General features: G+C 44.6%; 1 protein-coding gene across 1 annotated transcript in view; it reads left to right on the top strand.

Moving 5' to 3' along the window:
• znf423 (zinc finger protein 423) overlaps nt 1-17798 on the top strand; it is a 155223-nt gene that overhangs the window by 70872 nt on the left and 66553 nt on the right. The window contains 15 exon segments of the mRNA XM_061077371.1: nt 2496-2673; nt 3847-3971; nt 4329-4455; nt 4504-4579; nt 5334-5611; nt 6845-7128; nt 7759-8136; nt 9031-9212; nt 9740-10279; nt 10954-11104; nt 11233-11802; nt 12353-12537; nt 13363-13814; nt 14124-14337; nt 16762-16846. Of these exon segments, the coding sequence (XP_060933354.1) occupies nt 2496-2673; nt 3847-3971; nt 4329-4455; nt 4504-4579; nt 5334-5611; nt 6845-7128; nt 7759-8136; nt 9031-9212; nt 9740-10279; nt 10954-11104; nt 11233-11802; nt 12353-12537; nt 13363-13814; nt 14124-14337; nt 16762-16846 (3825 nt within the window).

Genomic DNA, 17798 nt, shown 5'->3' with positions numbered 1-17798 from the left:
GGATTTTCACCTGCAATTCCTTTCATCAATTATCTGAGAAATCAATATTGGAAAAGGTCCTATCGCACAATGTGGATCCTCCAAGATTTAATGACTTTCTTTCTTGGGTCATGTCCCTCCACAGAACAGTTGATTCCCTGTGGACAGACCTAAAACAAAAAACAATAGAAAAGTAAAGAAATCAAGAACAATGAGGACGTATGCTGCATTTCAGAAGGTCTTGAGTTTGACCTCACTTCCTCTGGTCCTGGTCCTGGTCCTGGTCCTGGTCCTGGTCCTGGTCCACAGACGTCTTCCCCCAGTGGACAGGAGGACTCAGTGTAGTGGAGTGATTGTTCCTAATTGGTCCTATTGGGTCAAACCAAGACGAGGGTTCATCCTCATCCTGTAGGTTTCACTCTGCTTCTCCTCCATCTGTCTCTCTCTCTCTCATCCTCTCTCTCCGTCTCTTACCGTTAGGCTCCTTGTTGATATCTCTATTCCTCATATTTTCCTCAAACCTCTTTATTTCCCTCCTTGCCTTCAGTCAAATTTATAATTCATGCTTTTACGTTGTGTGTGTGTGTGTTTTTTCCCTTCTTTTTTAAAACCAAACCCCCCTGCAGAGTTCTATTTGCTCGTCCCAGTGCCTACATCTTCCTGGTGATCGATTCATCACAAGAATCTGTTTTCCACCCCCTCTCTGCGAGGCGTAATACACCGAAGACTACACACACACACACAGACACACACACACACACACACACACACACAGACACACACACACACACACACACACACACACACAGTGAGGATTGTGGTAGGAGTTGGCTGAGGTAAAACGTTGTGTGCTTTGGAGAGGTTTTCTAGAATTACCCGGAGAAGCTTCTCTTCTGGACATATGTCTGTAGCTCATGTTTTGGCTCAGGTCACCTCGGACTCTCCCTCTCTCCTCCTTCCGTCTCTCTCCTCCTTCGGTTCATCTCTCCGTTTCCTCTCCGGTTGATATAGATATCAGATAAAAGCAAAAAAGAAAAACCCGGCCTCCTCCCCTCCTTTTTTCTCTCGACTCCTCTCCCCTTTACATTTCCCCGGCTAACGCTAACTGGCCTCACTGAGCCGCTTCACCGACGAGCCGCACAAAGACCGACAGAACAATATCCAGCATTATTCAGCCCCCCCCCCTTCTTTTGTCGCCTCCAATCCATTCTGAAGTGTCTATTAAAGGAGTCGTGGCCTTTCTGTCGCCTCTGTGCCAGACTACACAGTAGGAGAAAGAAAAGAGAGAGGGAGAGAAAAGGGAGGGGGGGAAGGAAAAGAGCAATGCATAATCTCCTATGTTTGACAGATAAAAGGGAGTGAATATCGCCATCTTTCCGCTCCGCTCTCCACATCTCCTAATCGCTTTTTCCAACATTTCAATCTGCCCGGGCCCTAATGAAAATATGATGAGGCGGATCTATGGTCCTCGGGGAGGGATGGAGGGATGGGAGGGGAGGGGAGGGGAGGGATGGAGCGAGGGATGGCTGCAGAGGGAGGAGGATGAACGGAGAGAAAATACACTCTGTCCTTATTTCTGGGCTCCGCCGGGGATACATAGTTCTTGGAGCTTTCTATTTAGATGTTGCTGCTACCGGAGTCTCTCTCTCTCTCTCTTTCTCTCTCTCTCTCTCTCTTCTGTTCTATTCTCTCTTTATCTCTGCCATCCTCTGTGTTCTTGGGTGGAACCAGGATAAATGTGTTTGTTTTTCTGTATATATCCTCTTCTTTCTCCCATTTGAACTCCCACAGGCCGCCTCTATCTCCAGTCTTTTACCTTCCAGGAGCCGTGTAACTTCTTAATCATTTTAACGCTGCAGGTTTCACCCCCAGTTTGTCTCTCTCTCCTCTCACCTGTCTCCTCTTATAAACCTGCAGCTGCTCCAACAAACAAACCTGCATCTGTGTGTTCTTTATCCATTTGTCTGCGTGGTAAATTCAGCTGAATAGATCCCTGTAACCTGGGTATGAACCAGAATCACATGTTTAAGCATTCAGCCCTCATCTGAAGATTCTCAGTAATTCCTCCTTGTAGTTTTAGTTAGTTCTCTCCTCTAGGGAATGATCTCTGACCTGTTAATGGATGAGTATAGAACATGGGACATCGTCATTAGAGATGAGGCATGTCTTTATGAATACACTATTTCATTTACATTATTTGCTTGGACACATGCAGTTATGTCCTGTTGAACCACGAGATTTGGGACGTTGTTTTGCCTTGGGTCGCAACCTCTCTATATAATGTGGGCTTGACTCCTGCAAAGGTGGATGTCTCCGGACTTCTAGAGTCCGTGCTGATCTGTGAACTTCTTTGTAATAAAACTTTAACTGTACAAGCAAGTTCTGGGTCCGCGGAGAATTCTTCCTTCAACATCATCATCGACGACCTCTCGGCTGCCCAGAATATACGATATCTGCAGACGATTTTGAATACATCCCTTTTTTATATTGACCGTGTCTTCTCCCTCTCTTGTCAGACGGCGATGACGACCCAGCAGGACTGTCCTGGGTGCCGTCCTCGCCCTCCAGCAAAGACGTGGCCTCGCCGTCTCAGATGCCCGACGGCTGCTGCGACCTCGGCATGGCCACCGGCGGCGAGGAGGAAGGAGGCGCCGGGCTGCCGTACCCCTGCCAGTTCTGTGACAAGTCCTTCAGGTATCAAACTCGGCACGGCACTGACACGCACTTAGTGTCGTGCACAATAACACCGGTGCCGTAGTTGGCTGATTGTTCAATTCCTCACATGAATATCAATAAGTACATAAATAAACGGTATTCTCGATATCGCCATGGTAACATGGGCCACCGAGGCACACCGTAAATGGAATGAGGTGAATACATTTCTCGTGTGCGTCTCCGGGGAGAAACTGGAGACCCACTTTAAGAAACAGCTGTCACACACACACACACCGTGAAGTCATTGGCGTCACCTTCCACACGACTCTTTGTTCCTCTGTGATTCTGTAAAGTGACCGGATCACTGGCAACAGGGAATGGGTTGATTTCTTTTATTTCTTTATAATAAATGATTTTTACTAGAAATCTACTTTAATTTATTTTGGTTAGAATGTTTTTCTTTGGGTTATTTCACCCTTTAAAACTGAAATAAAAGAAAAATAGTAATACTTGTAATCATAACAAGTGTTTGTCCCTTTTAAATTAGCACCGAAATGAAATAATAAGTGTACTATTTGCTGTCATGAGTCTTCAAATAATGAGTATTTGTTCCTATACTTTGTTCCTATGTGATTCTGTAAAGTGACCAGATCACTGGCCACAGGGTTAGGGTTGCTTTCTCTTATTGCTTTATAATAAATGATTCCTACTAGAAATCGACTTTCATTTATTTTGGTTAGAATGTTTTTCTTTGGGTTATTTCACCCTTTAAAACTGAAATAAAAGAAAAATAGTAATACTTGTAATCATAACAAGTGTTTGTCCCTTTTAAATTAGCACCGAAATGAAATAATAAGTATACTCTTTGCTGTCATGAGTCTTCACATAATGAGTATTTGTTCCTACACTTTGTTCCTATGTGATTCTGTAAAGTGACCAGATCACTGGCAACAGGGAATGGGTTGATTTATTTTATTTCTTTATAATAAATGATTTTTACTAGGAATCTACTTTAATTTATTTTGGTTAGAATGTTTTTCTTTGGGTTATTTCACCCTTTAAAACTGAAATAAAAGAAAAATAGTAATACTTGTAATCATAACAAGTGTTTGTCCCTTTTAAATTAGCACCGAAATGAAATAATAAGTATACTATTTGCTGTCGTGAGTCTTCACATAACGAGTGTTTGTCCTCCTCCCTCCCCCACTGCAGTCGCCTGAGCTACCTGAAGCGCCACGAGCAGATCCACAGCGACAAGCTGCCGTTCAAGTGCACCTTCTGCAGCCGCCTGTTCAAACACAAGAGGAGCCGAGACCGACACGTCAAGCTCCACACAGGTAACAGCACCAAGGCCCCAGAGCGTCCAGGGCTTCATCCACAACACCAGGGTTTAGATTCAAAACACATCAATGTATAAGTAGACGTAGAAACTATTCCAGATAAGTTTGAAACAGCTGTTTGACCTGTTTTAGTTTGAAAACATCGTAGGCTGGACAATTCAAAAGTAAAATGTTTGAAAATGAAGATGCATGCACCTCCAGACTTGTTCTAATCAGTAAAGACTCGATGTTGTTGTATCACCAAACCTCAGATGATTTGTGTGAGTTTTGATCTGTGGGTTCTAGCCGTGTCGGATATGTGTTTTATCCCTGATTAAGCTCTTCTCTGCCGCTGCCGCCTCTGTGTGTCTACAGGAGACAAGAAGTACAGTTGTCAGGAGTGTGAAGCTGCGTTCTCTCGCTCCGATCACCTGAAGATCCACCTCAAGACCCACAGGTCACTGCCTCTCTTCTCCTCAGCATGACATCTGCTCTTAAATGTGTGGGTCTGATTTCTTACTTATTTTATTTGTCTTCCTCAAACCTTCAGCTCCAGCAAACCTTTCAAGTGCAGCGTGTGCAAGCGCGGCTTCTCCTCCACCTCGTCGCTGCAGAGCCACATGCAGGTGAGTGGATCCAGAGGAAACACATCTTTTAGTCCAGGCAAAGTACCGTTTTACGACCGACCAATTGTAAAAGAATTTTTTTCAGCATAGATCATTTCTATGAGGTGTCCAGAACAACATACTAAAAGTCCTAAGAAATCCTAGTTGAGGAAATATGTTTAATTCTCATCAATGTGTGCCAATAAGGCCCGGCAACAATACACCCCAAAAAGACAATTTTTTTCCTTTACTCCAATCAAAATAAAACTTTACACAATGAAAGTAACCATGAAACGTAACATTTTTTGTATTACAAGTTTCTTTTGAAATTAATTTGACAAGCACATGAGCTCCACACTTATTGAATATGTCCTAATTTGCATAGGCAAACACCATTCATATGTATGACAAATACAAACATAAATTAATTTTCAAAGAAACTTGTAATTCAAAAAATGTTACGTTTCATAGTTACTTTCATTGTGTAAAGTTTCATTTTGATAGGAGTAAAGGAAAAAAATAGTCTTTTTGGGATGTATTGTTGCCGGGCCTTATTGGCACATTGATGAGAATTAAACATATTTCCTCAACTAGGATTTCTTAGGACTTTTAGTATGTTGTTCTGGACACCTCATACAAATTATCTATGCTGAAAAAAATTATTTTACAATTACTTCTATTTTTGGCTCCAAAATGGGCTACTTTGCCTGGACTATTTCTGCCGTGGTATGAAAACCTTTCGTATTCTCCAACACCTTCCTGACTCTTTCCTCAGGCTCACCGCAAGAACAGAGAGCATCTCGCCCTGCGGAGCGAGAGGGACGGAGGGAAGAAGGGAGGCGTGGACATCGACCTGGACCAGGACCTGTACATGTGTGATTACTGTGAGGAGACGTTCAGCCAGACGGACGAGCTGGAGAAACACGTCCTGACCCGACACCCGCAGCTGTCGGACCGAGCCGACCTGCAGTGCATCCACTGTCCGGAGATCTTCCTCGATGAGGCGTCTCTCCTCACGCACATCGAAACGCAGCACGCCAACCGCAAACACAAGTACTGCCGAGCTCCTCCTCCTTATCAAACCACTGATTTTCTTTTTTTAGAACTTTATTGAAGAGAAACATTCCTTGACAACATCACAAATTATTAGGGCTGGGCAAGTTAACCCGTTTCAATGGAGTTAACTCGAGTTAACTCAAGTGATGAGTTAACTCGATTAATTATTTTATATCGCATTCACTCAGGTTTGATTATTTATTGTTTTATTGTGAAAGTCAGGCTTTTATTTTGTGAAAGTCTGTTGCTGACTGCTGCAGAACAGGAAAAAAGAAAATAATTGGCGGATAAACAATCGAGTTAACTCATCACTTGAGTTAACTCGATTAAAACGAGTTAACTTGCCCAGCCCTACAAATTATATATGACAGACTGATTAGTGAACAATAATAAATAAATAAATAAATAAATAAATGGACAGTTGAGACATTCCATCGTACCACAGGATTCCCCTCAGCCACCTCCTCACGAAAACATCAGACCTTAATTGTAACTGAGCAGTTAAAGCCTCCATTCCATACACCTCCCTCAGCTTCTGTTTCCACTGTTGGTGGCTGTGGATTCAACCATTTTATTGTCACCATTTTCCTAGCAGTCATCAAGAATATATGTAACAAGTGCTCTTGGTCTCTTGTGTTCATGCCTTCAGGAGTTAGATCGAAAAGAAACTGACTTGGGGTGAATAGTATATTAATTCCCAAAACTTTATCTATCTCGCTCTTTATCCCTTTCCAAAAAGGAAGCATCATTGGGCAATCCCAAAATATGTGTGAGTGGTCGCCAACCATTCCACATCGTCTCCAGCAGTATATTGCCGCTGGATTATCTGCAAATTTAGAGACCACGGGGGGGGGGGGGTCTTAAAGGACCTGGTCTTCATCTTCCAATCAAACTCCTTCCACATGTTACTATTGATACCTTTATGACATCCAATGCACATTGTTTCCCACTCCCCATCCTCAATTATAATATTTAACTCCAGCTCCCATTTGTTTTTAATATAAAAAGTGTTGTCTGATCCAGTATAACAGATTTCTGTATATATGGGAAACATGCTTTTTACTGGGTAATTAATGTTTAGTTATATTAATAAAGTAAATTTCCATATTCCTTGGAGCATTTTTGATTATATTCCAATCTGTATGGTTTGTAATGTAATTTCTTATCTGAAAATACCGGAACATATAAACCACTGATTTTTAATGAACCTAAATGCTACGTTTCCTACAGATGTCCCGTGTGTTCGGAGCAGTTCCCGTCTGTGGAGGACGTCTACTGCCACCTGGACAGCCACCGCCAGCCGGACTCCTCCAATCACAGCGCTGCCAGTCCCGACCCGGCGCTGGGCAGCGTGGCGTCGATGAGCTCGGCCACGCCGGACTCCAGCGCCAGCCTGGAGAGAGGCTCCACCCCCGACTCCACGCTCAAACCCATCCAGGGCAGCGAGCGAGCGCGGAGGAGAGTCGGCGACACGGTGGAGGAGATCGGGATCAGCCTGCTTCATCAAGTCGGAGGTAGGACAGTCACTAGGGTGGCAAAATTCCGGGAATATTTAAAGTTGGAAACTTTCCATGGAAATTAACGGGAATATACTGGAATTAACAGGAATTAACGGGAATAAACGGGAGATGTTGGGGGTAATTTATACTAACTGTATTTACCTTGTCATATACAGACATAAATATAAACATTTTGTTTTGTCATAGGCTGATTTGAGCCCTGAGGAAACTTTGGGCACTTGACTATATGCTTCTGCATCGTTGTGTCATTCTTAACATAGGTCTTTGCACAGTATTTGCTAATGTACACAGCCTTTCCTTCTACATTGGATGGGGTGAAATGTCTCCACACATGAGATAGTGCACGTGGCATTGTTCTGTAGAATAAGATGAGAAAAAAGTTTGTAAAAAAACACTAATGCAATGCCAGAGATATAAATAGTTAGCCAAACAATTGGAATTGTCTTTAAAAATATTTTACAATTGATGGATAAATTAACAGATGAGCATGCTATTATGTTTTCCCATGGAAAGTTTCCGGAAAGTTTCCAGAAATTTACCGGAAACTTTCCACCCCTTTGCAACCCTATACACGTCTCTGTGTTTTTTCTCAACACGCAGTTCTTCTTCTCTCCATCTCTACAGGCGGAGGAGGGAGCTGGAGCAAATTAACGTACTCTTGCCCTTACTGCTCGAAGAGAGACTTCCACAGCCTGGCGGTGCTGGAGATCCATCTGAAGACCATCCATGCAGACAAGCCTCAGCAGAGCCACACGTGTCAGCTCTGCCTGGACACGCTGCCGACGCTCTACAACCTCAACGAACACGTGCGTAAGGCTCACCGGGCCGGCGGCGGCGGCAACACGGCGCCGGCAGCGTTTCCTCTGCTGCAGTTCACCAACGTCACGGCGTTCCACTGCAACTACTGTCCCGACATGTTCGGGGACATCAACTCCCTGCAAGAGCACATCCGGGTGTCCCACTGCCTGCCGGGGGGGATCGTGGCAGGGTCCACCACTTTAGGTACGTTCCACTCCTCCTCTACAACATGTGAGCGTCCATCAGCGAATGATCTAACTCAGACATGGGCAAAGTACAGCCCGTGACCGTATACGGCCCGTTGGGCTTTTTAATCCGGAGCCGAAGTTGTCCAAATAATAAAAAAATTAAAAAAGGTAAATTAAATAAAAATTTTTTTTTTTTTTTTGAAACTAACAATTTAGTAGCACTTAAATGGCACGTAATTATAGCACTTTGTAGTTTTGCTTTATTTTTTATTTTCAAAAAGGCAAATTATCTCCCTTCACTTTTTCCCTTTGCCCTGTGAGCCCTTCTGTAAAATGAGAGGATCAAGGAAACGAAGAGTGAACAATGAGTGCCGAGTGTTTAACACGGAGTCATCAACAAAATACTTTTTCACTGAAGTCCAATCGAAGGCTGTATGCCTGATATGCCGAGAAACTGTCGCAGTTTTCATGGAGTACAACATCAGCCGTCACTTTGCTACGAAGCATGCTAACTACGCTAGCAAGCAGTCAACGCAAGAACGGGTGGCTGCAGCTCAGAGGTTGGCGACTAATTTACAGACTCAGCAACATTTTTCTTCACAGACACACTGCGATTAAAGAGTCATCTACCAAGGCATGTTTTTGGGGGGGCATTCGAAATAGCAAAGGTTGGCAAGCCTTTCTCTGAAGGCGGGTTTTTGTAAAATGGCCTTGCAAATAAGTGCTTTGCTACTTGGTAAAGGCCAAATCCTTTCATGTAATGATTTTTAAATGTCATTTATATTAGTTCACAAAAACACTCCATCCATCTGTTCCTGGCCCGGCCCCTCTGTCAAACTTAAGAACCCATTGTGGCCCGCGAGTCAAAAAGTTTGCCCACCCCTGATCTAACTCACCTCTTCCATCCCAGAAGGGAACCACGCCTTCTTCTGCAACCAGTGCTCCATGGGCTTCCTGACCGAATCGTCCCTGACGGAGCACATCCAGCAGACCCACTGTTCCTCAGCCATGGGGGGCGGAGGAGGGTCCGGAGGGTCCGTGGCCAAACTGGAGTCTCCCGTCCTGCAGGCGGCGTCGCAGTCCTTCATGGAGGTGAGAGTTAGTTTAGTTTATTAAACAACAACCTGTGGATCCGAGTTGATAAGAGGTGGATGACATGTAGCTGCTGCACCTGTCGTATCACTTGTTGAAGTCTGAAGTTAATGAGTCGGCAGAGTAAGTGAGCCTCTCGCCTCCGGACCCCCGGGTTCACGCTGTGCTCACAACATAATTGGAATCGGATGGGAGTTGCAGACAGTTCATTTCCTGGTTTTTCGCCACAGGTGCTGGGTTACAATTATACTGACAAAAAAAAGAAAACGATTTATTTTATTTGCATATTTTATATAAGATTTCTCTATTCTCATGAACTTTGTCTTCAAATGTCAATAGGACACTTTTTACGTGATCTTTCAAAGTTGATGATTATAATTTATGACCCATGCTCGTGTCTGCCTCTTTCCTTTCCTCTGTCATCCTTTCTTTATATCTCCTCTTTTCTCCTTCTCTCTCACAAATAACAGATAAATGTCAACGTACAATAATCATAAAGAAAGTAAATATCTCTTGTCCATGTCCAGGTCTACTCCTGCCCGTACTGCACCAACTCTCCCATCTTCGGCTCGCTCCTGAAGCTCACCAAGCACATCAAGGAGAACCACAAGAACATCCCGCTCGCCAACAACAAGCGGCAGGCCAAGGTCGCCGACTTGAGCCCCGCCTCCTCGGACGTGGAGATCTCCTCCCCGAAGCGCCACCGGCTCGGGGGGGACTCCACCCCCTCCATGGGGAGCAACGGGGACTACCCGTGCAACCAGTGCGACCTGCGCTTCTCCAGCTTCGATGGTTTCCAGGCCCACCTGAAGTCCCACCTGGAGATGCTGCTGCGGCGCCAGTCCTGCCCCCAGTGCAACAAGGAGGACTTTGAATCCCAGGATGCATTGCTTCAGCACCTGACCGTGCACTACACCACCACCTCCACCCAGTACGTGTGCGAGAGCTGCGATAAACAGTTCTCCTCGGTGGACGACCTGCAGAAACACCTGCTGGACATGCACACGTTCGTGCTCTATCACTGCACGCTCTGCCAGGAGGTCTTCGACTCCAAGGTCTCCATACAGGTAATGAGATTACATTTTTTTTTACAAAGAATACAGTGTGCTGTGAATTTTGTATTTAATTCCCTGGTGAGGAAATAGACCATCAGACTAAGTGATCAATTCAATGATATCAAAGTATTTAATTAATGATCAAGAAAACAATTCACAGAGAATAGAATTTGAACACAAACAGAGTTTCTGAGCGAACACTTGGCCAAGTGGGACAGAGCTTTCAACACCACTGCAGGTATCGAAGGTCTGACGATTTGGCTGAGAGAGATGCTGGCTTATATGCATGGCTGAAGGTCACTACGTCATCTTCTGATACCACACGAACATGATAAGTACAGTGGTTGGAACATGTCAGATAAGGGGTAAATGCATCTCCCTCTCCTGAGGGTATAGACATTAGACCAAACATCAAATAGTCACAAGGCCATCTATGTGAAAACTAACAGATGTTTACTGGTATCAGGCAGACGCAAACATTACATAGAATTTATACTGATGTTCTTTAGTTCCTTCCAACTGTACTTCGAGCATAGTTATGTAAGAACAGAATGATTGTGTTACATTTAATATGAGAACGGTTAGATTCAATAATTTCCATGACATACGGGATACAAGAAATTGGTTTGGTAGATGGTTCGGAAACCATGAGTTAATTATCTTGAACTGCTTCTTTCTCTGTCCAGGTGCATTTGGCCGTGAAGCACAGCAACGAGAAGAAGCTGTTCCGCTGCACGGCCTGTGCCTGGGACTTCAGGAAAGAGGCAGATCTTCAGATCCACGTCAAGCATAACCACCTGGGTCAGAGGTCAGGCCTCCCGGGGGGGCTCGGAGCAGGTACAGTACACCTTTTATTGGATCGCGGCAAAGTTTGATGAATAGAAGTAGAATTGACACTTACCAAAGAAAAGAAAGAGATTGTTCGGCGTTTATTTGAATCTTGATCCTAAATGTTCGTCTCTCAGGACTCAAACCCCGAAAGTGCATCTTCTGCGGTGAGACCTTCGGGACGGAGGTGGAGCTCCAGTGTCACATCACCACGCACAGCAAGAAGTTCACGTGTCGCTTCTGCGGCAAAGCTTTCCACGCCATCTCCCTGCTGGAGCGACACCTGAGGGAGAAGCACTGCGTCTTCGAGGGCGGCACCATCACCGGGAACGGCGGCGGCACCGGGAGCAGCAGCAGCCAGAACGGGACGCCCAACGGCCTGGCCCACTCCTCCAAGAGAGGAGGAGGAGGAGTCAGTGGAGGAGGAGGAGGAGTCAGTGGAGGCAACGGAGGCGCAGCAGGTGTGGAGAGAGGAACGGTGGCGGCGGAACAAGCCGACCTGCAGAACATGGTGCTGAAGAGCGGAGGAGCGGCCGGAGGCGGAGACACGGTGAACAGCCACGAGGCGAGCGGGGGGGAGGAGGAGCTGGACAACTCGGAGCCCATGTACGCCTGTGACATCTGCGGAGCGGCGTACACCATGGAGTCGCTCCTGCAGAACCACCGGCTGCGTGACCACAACATCCGACCGGGAGACGACGACGCCAGTAAACACCTTTCTCCAATTTGCACTTTATCCCATGATTATTAGATTTCTTCGATGTTTTTTTTTAATTTTTTTAATTTTTTTAATTTTTTTTTAAATAAAATATATACATTTATTATACTGTACAATAAGAACTTAAATTTCAGATCCTCATCAAAAAAATAACCATTATTTGAAATTAAATTCTCTGAAAATGCTCTGACACAATGATCTGTAAGTGACCTTCATCTATAACACTAATGAGGTCCGGTGCATTCAATGACCTTTTACAACATTGACTTCTTCCCACTTCAGGATGAACGATGCTTCATTTTACAGATATAAACTCTTTTGCAAAGCATCGATCGAAAGTAATAATAACATTTTTAAGGAAAAAAACAAAAACAAAAAAATGAAAGATTTGTGGTTTCAAAACAATTATACCAGCAGCATTCTTTGGAGCTCACATCAGTGTTGGACAAACATCATCTGCTCCATTAAACAAAGTCATCAGCACATTAGTTTCTTCTTTCTTTGACGGTTTAAAAACAAACTTTGATTCTTTGTCCCAGGTTCTCGGAAGAAGAAGGCGGACTTCATCAAAGGGAACCACAAGTGCAACGTGTGTTCCAGAACCTTCTTCTCGGAGAGCGGCCTGCGTGAGCACGCCCAGACGCACCGCGGCCCGGCCAAACACTACATGTGTCCGATCTGCGGCGAGCGCTTCCCCTCGCTGCTGACCCTCACCGAACACAAGGTACTGAGACAGAGAGAGGGAACAACGTGCAGATGCTTCACACGCTAGAAAAACAAAAGCTTTTTGTTTTTTTCATTTGTGTTGTTTTGTTGTTTTCTGTCTTTTGATCCTGAAACTTCTTTGGCTGCTTTGAAATTTGGATCTGAACAAATTTAAATTGTCCTCAGAGACGCAATTTACGTTGCACAACACTTCAGGAAAATGTTTGAATATTTGAGTAGGAAATATTGTGTGATGCAGCATAAGATTCTGTGATAGACTAATATATTTACAGCATCATGATTTAATTGATAAATCAATGATTAATGATAATAACGATAATAAGGTAAAGGCTTCCTGTTCCAGCATTTTGATTATTTCATTCTTCCTCCTATGCTTTGATAAGAGACCTTCTGTATTTTTACCTGTCTTTTCATATATTTTTTTATTTTTTTAAACATATATTTATTGGTTTTATATAATTGTATACATTTACATCAATTAACATACATACAAGAACCTTCCCCAACCTGAACATGTGGCAGCATAAATGGAAATAAATAATACAAAAGTCACAGAAATTGCTAAGATATGATTACAACATAAATTCAAGTACAAAAAATTGCAATGAAAACACTAATTTAAACAAAATTAAAACAAAATTAAATATATATATATAAGTACAATAGAATACAGTCACTAACAAGAAACAGAGCACAGCACACATTCCTCACACCAGATTAGTCACTTCACATTTCCAATGCCTCTTCAATGTCACCATTCTTAACAAAGTCCAAAACTATCTTTTCATACTGATGATTCCTGTGTGTGCCCCCCCCCCTCCAGGTGACCCACAGTAAGAGCCTGGACACAGGAACCTGTCGGATCTGTAAGATGCCCCTGCAGAGTGAGGAGGAGTTCATAGAGCACTGCCAGATGCATCCCGACCTCCGGAACTCCCTCACCGGCTTCCGCTGTGTCGTGTGCATGCAGACCGTCACCTCCACCCTGGAGCTGAAGATCCACGGCACCTTCCACATGCAGAAGCTCTCCAGTGGCTCCACGATGGGAGGAGGAGGAGGAGGAGGTGGAAACGGGACAGGAGGAGGTGTAGCAGGAGCAGGAGGAGGAGGAGGAGGAGGGAACGGCTCGGCCTCTTCGTCCCCTAACGGGCAGCTGCAGCAGCACAAGCTGTATAAATGCGCCTTTTGCCTAAAGGAGTTCAAGAACAAAGGGGAGCTGGTGAAGCTGGATGTCAACGGGCTGCCTTATGGCCTCTGTGCAGGCTGCATGAACAGGTAGGAAGCCTCCGTATCAACCCTGTGGATGGTGGGAGGTGTTAATCTGGACACATTCAAGTAGCATACTGCTCCAGTACAATCATTTTAAACATAATTTCCTTAATAACTGCAAAGATACACAGGAAACAGGCAGCATCACTGGGCTGGATGGTGCTGGGTGTCACTTCATTTTAGCTATTTGGAAACCTTGATGTTGGATTCAAAGCACTTTTCTTTCAATTTTGTCAACAGAGCCATCAGTGTTAAATTGTCATCTAGGCATGAACTAAAAAAGTCCAAACTAAAACAAATGCTCAATCAAACCAGGGGCACGAACGGCCAGAGTCCGAACCAGGGAGGAGCCGGGACGCCCGGGGACCTGCAGGCGGAGAAGAGCCTGGTCGGGCTGAGGTGTCCGGAGTGTGGAGTGAAGTTTGAAACCTTGGACGACCTGGAGAGTCACGTCCAGACGGATCACCCCGAGGTCAGCCCGGAGACCAGCGCCACAGGGAAGAAGTCCGAGGCTTCACCCGTACCCAAGGTGAGATGGAGCGGAGAGAGAGAGGGATTCTTTTATCAGATTCTAATGAAAACATCTCAAAATAAGACTTTGCTGTCGCTCGATTCATCGCTGAGAAATACAACTGCTCTAATGAAACTGAAAACGAGATTAATGTTCGCATTTAAAGTATTAATATCTCGAATCAGATAAAACAAGTGAGACTAAGTGTGGTAGATGAAGCATTACACAATAGAACTGGAAGGGTTCATACTGTGAAAACAACACCCTGCTTCCATTTATCTGGATCCACTCAAACATTTAATCGGAAATTCATGAGAATTGATTCAGTCAGACAGTCAGACAGACAGACAGACAGACAGACAGACAGACAGACAGACAGACAGACAGACAGACAGACAGACAGACAGACAGACAGACAGACAGACAGACAGACAGACAGACAGACAGACAGACAGACAGACAGACAGACAGACAGACAGACAGACAGACAGACAGACAGACAGACAGACAGACAGACAGACAGACAGACAGACAGACAGACAGACAGACAGACAGACAGACAGACAGACAGACAGACAGACAGACAGACAGACAGACAGACAGACAGACAGACAGACAGACAGACAGACAGACAGACAGACAGACAGACAGACAGACAGACAGACAGACAGACAGACAGACAGACAGACAGACAGACAGACAGACAGACAGACAGACAGACAGACAGACAGACAGACAGACAGACAGACAGACAGACAGACAGACAGACAGACAGACAGACAGACAGACAGACAGACAGACAGACAGACAGACAGACAGACAGACAGACAGACAGACAGTGTTGCATTTAAAAGTCACAACATTTAACAGATGGAGACATTTTCAGGAATGCAAGAGTCTCAAAAATCCTGCTGACTCTTCGATTGCTGGAAGTGTGTGTTTGTGTTTACTCTAGTGTGTGTGTGTGTGTTTGTGTTTACTCTAGTGTGTGTGTGTGTGTGTGTCTCATGTTGTGTGGACCTGAATCTGTTAAAACCGACAGAAAGCTCCATCCGTCCATCACATATACCACATGTCCTCTTAAGGGTGGTGGGGGGGGCAGTGATGATCTCATAATGTAAATCATTACATTTCAAGATGAAGTCATGTTTAGGTTCCACAGTGAAGGTGAGAGTAAGACTTCAGGAAATGACTATCAGACACTGTAATCTCCTCTGAAGTCATGGAGACAAGCCTGTGTGTGTCTGTGTGTGTGTGTGTGTGTCTGTGTGTGTGAAGACTTGATGCGTGCTGCTGCTTTGTGTCTGCAGCTTGCTTACGTGTGCTTGTGTGTATGACGGTGTGTGTCAGCTGAGCCCCACTGGGTCCTGCGGCTGGGGCGTGCTGAGGCATTGTGGGAGCTGCTCGCTCTACTTGATATTGACAGTCAGACTCCCCGGGACCTGCCGCGTGTCTGTGTGTGTGTCTGTGTGTGTGTGTGTGTGAGAGTGTGTACTTGCATGCAAGCATACGTTTGTGTGTGTTGGAGATGTTCCCAGGGACCCTCTGTCTTACCTGCACCTTTGTTTCTGCTTAGTCTAACAGCACAAAGAAGACAAAGTAGGATTTGTGTGTCTCTGTGTGTGTGTCTGTGTGTGTGTGTGTCTGTATGTGTGTGTCTGTGTGTGCGCGTGCACTCAGTCTAGCAGGCAGAAGCAGCACAGAGATGGTAGAAGTGGGGCCTTTGTGTATTTTGTATGTGTTTGTGCATGAGTGATCGCTGTGTGCTATGAATGGATAAGCAGAGCTTCTCTCTCTCTCTCTCTCTCTCTCTCTCTCTCTCTCTCTCTCTCTCTCTCTCTCTCTCTCTCTCTCTCTCTCTCTCTCTCTCTCTCTCTCTCTCTCTCTCTCTCTCTCTCTCTCTCTCTCTCTCTCTCTCTCTCACCCTTGTTTCTCTGACTCTTCCATTATCTCTTTCTTTTTTCTCTTTTCTCTCGTCTTCTTTTCATCATTCCTTGTTTCAGTGTCATAGCTTCTTACCTTTATCTTTATTATGCTCTGACTTATTAATTTCTCTTTCTCTCTCTCTGCAGAGGTCCTACTTGTGTGAGCGTGCACGCACACCTGTGTGTGTGTGTGTAAATGAAATAATCACTTTTGCTCAAATTCCCTTCTTTATATTTAATAGTCTTTAAATCGCTTTACATTTGTCCAATAAAAACAACCCCCTGATAGCTCATCACTTCTTTATTTATAATATATTGATCCAAAATGCTTCAGTGAAATGTATTACTTTATGTTAAATAATGAATAAATATCATTATTGATGATTTATGTGCTCCTTATGTGATCTTGTTTCAGGTTTCACAAAGTTGTGTTTGTGTTCTTTTAAATTGAATTAAGCAGAATATTTGTCACACGTGATGAAACTAATGTTTTTCTACGTTTGTGTTTGTTTGACAGAAAAAGACGTATCAGTGTATTAAATGCCAAATGACGTTTGAGACGGAGCGAGAGATCCAGATTCACGTCGCCAATCACATGATCGGTGAGTGAGGCGCACATCTTTCTCTTGGTGTGTGTCTGTCTGTGTGTGTGTGTGTTGTGACTCCAAAGGTCTCATCTATTCCTGTTGTCTCTTGGTTGAATAGTACATCTATGCTGCTGTTGTTCCAACTCATTGTGTATACTTGGTACCTGAAGGAGGATAAATACAGAATTGTTTAAATAACTCTGTCCTTTAACGTACATTTGTCAACAATTTAAAATAATCTACGTAGTTTGGGATCCATGTTCGGTCGTGAGCTTCCTGGTTCAAGTTTCTACTAATCTGCTGTCTCAGCATTTCTGTCGTCATGGAGATAAACGAGGTGGAGCCATGAGTTGTACTGGGGAACAAACGCTTACCTTGAACCCCCACCCTTAGCCCTTTGCCAGACCTGACAGGCGATCCCAGAGTCACTGATGTACCCTGAGGTGTGCGAGTGTGTGTGCGATTGTGTGTGTGTGTGTGTGTGTGTGTGTGTGTGTGTGTGTGTGTGTGTGTGTGTGTGTGTGTGTGTGTGTGTGTGTGTGTGTGTGTGTGTGTGTGTGTGTGTGTGTGGTGTGTGTGTGTGTGTGTGTGTGTGTGTGTGTGTGTGTGTGTGTGTGTGCGAGCGAGTGCTGACGTTGCTCTGAGTCATCTAGTGATGTCTGGAGACATTCGTAGAGAGAATTGGAACTAAAGTACAGCTGGTGTAACTTTTCCTTCTTTCCCCGGTGGTCCACACACATCCACACGTCACACACACACACACACACATCCACACACACACACACACACACACATCCACACGTGCACATACACCATCAATGTATAAAAAACCTCTCTCCTGTCTTTTTCCTGCAGTTTCTTTCTTCTTTACTGTAACACCCGAGCATCCTGCCAGTCATCCTGTCGTTCCTCCGCCTCGTCTGAAAGATAACTCATCATTCTCTCTGCTCCTCTCTCACTCTTTCTA

Source organism: Limanda limanda, chromosome 8, assembly GCF_963576545.1.
Source record: "Limanda limanda chromosome 8, fLimLim1.1, whole genome shotgun sequence".
Lineage (NCBI taxonomy): Eukaryota > Metazoa > Chordata > Actinopteri > Pleuronectiformes > Pleuronectidae > Limanda > Limanda limanda.
This window is presented reverse-complemented; position numbering and strand designations above follow the sequence as displayed.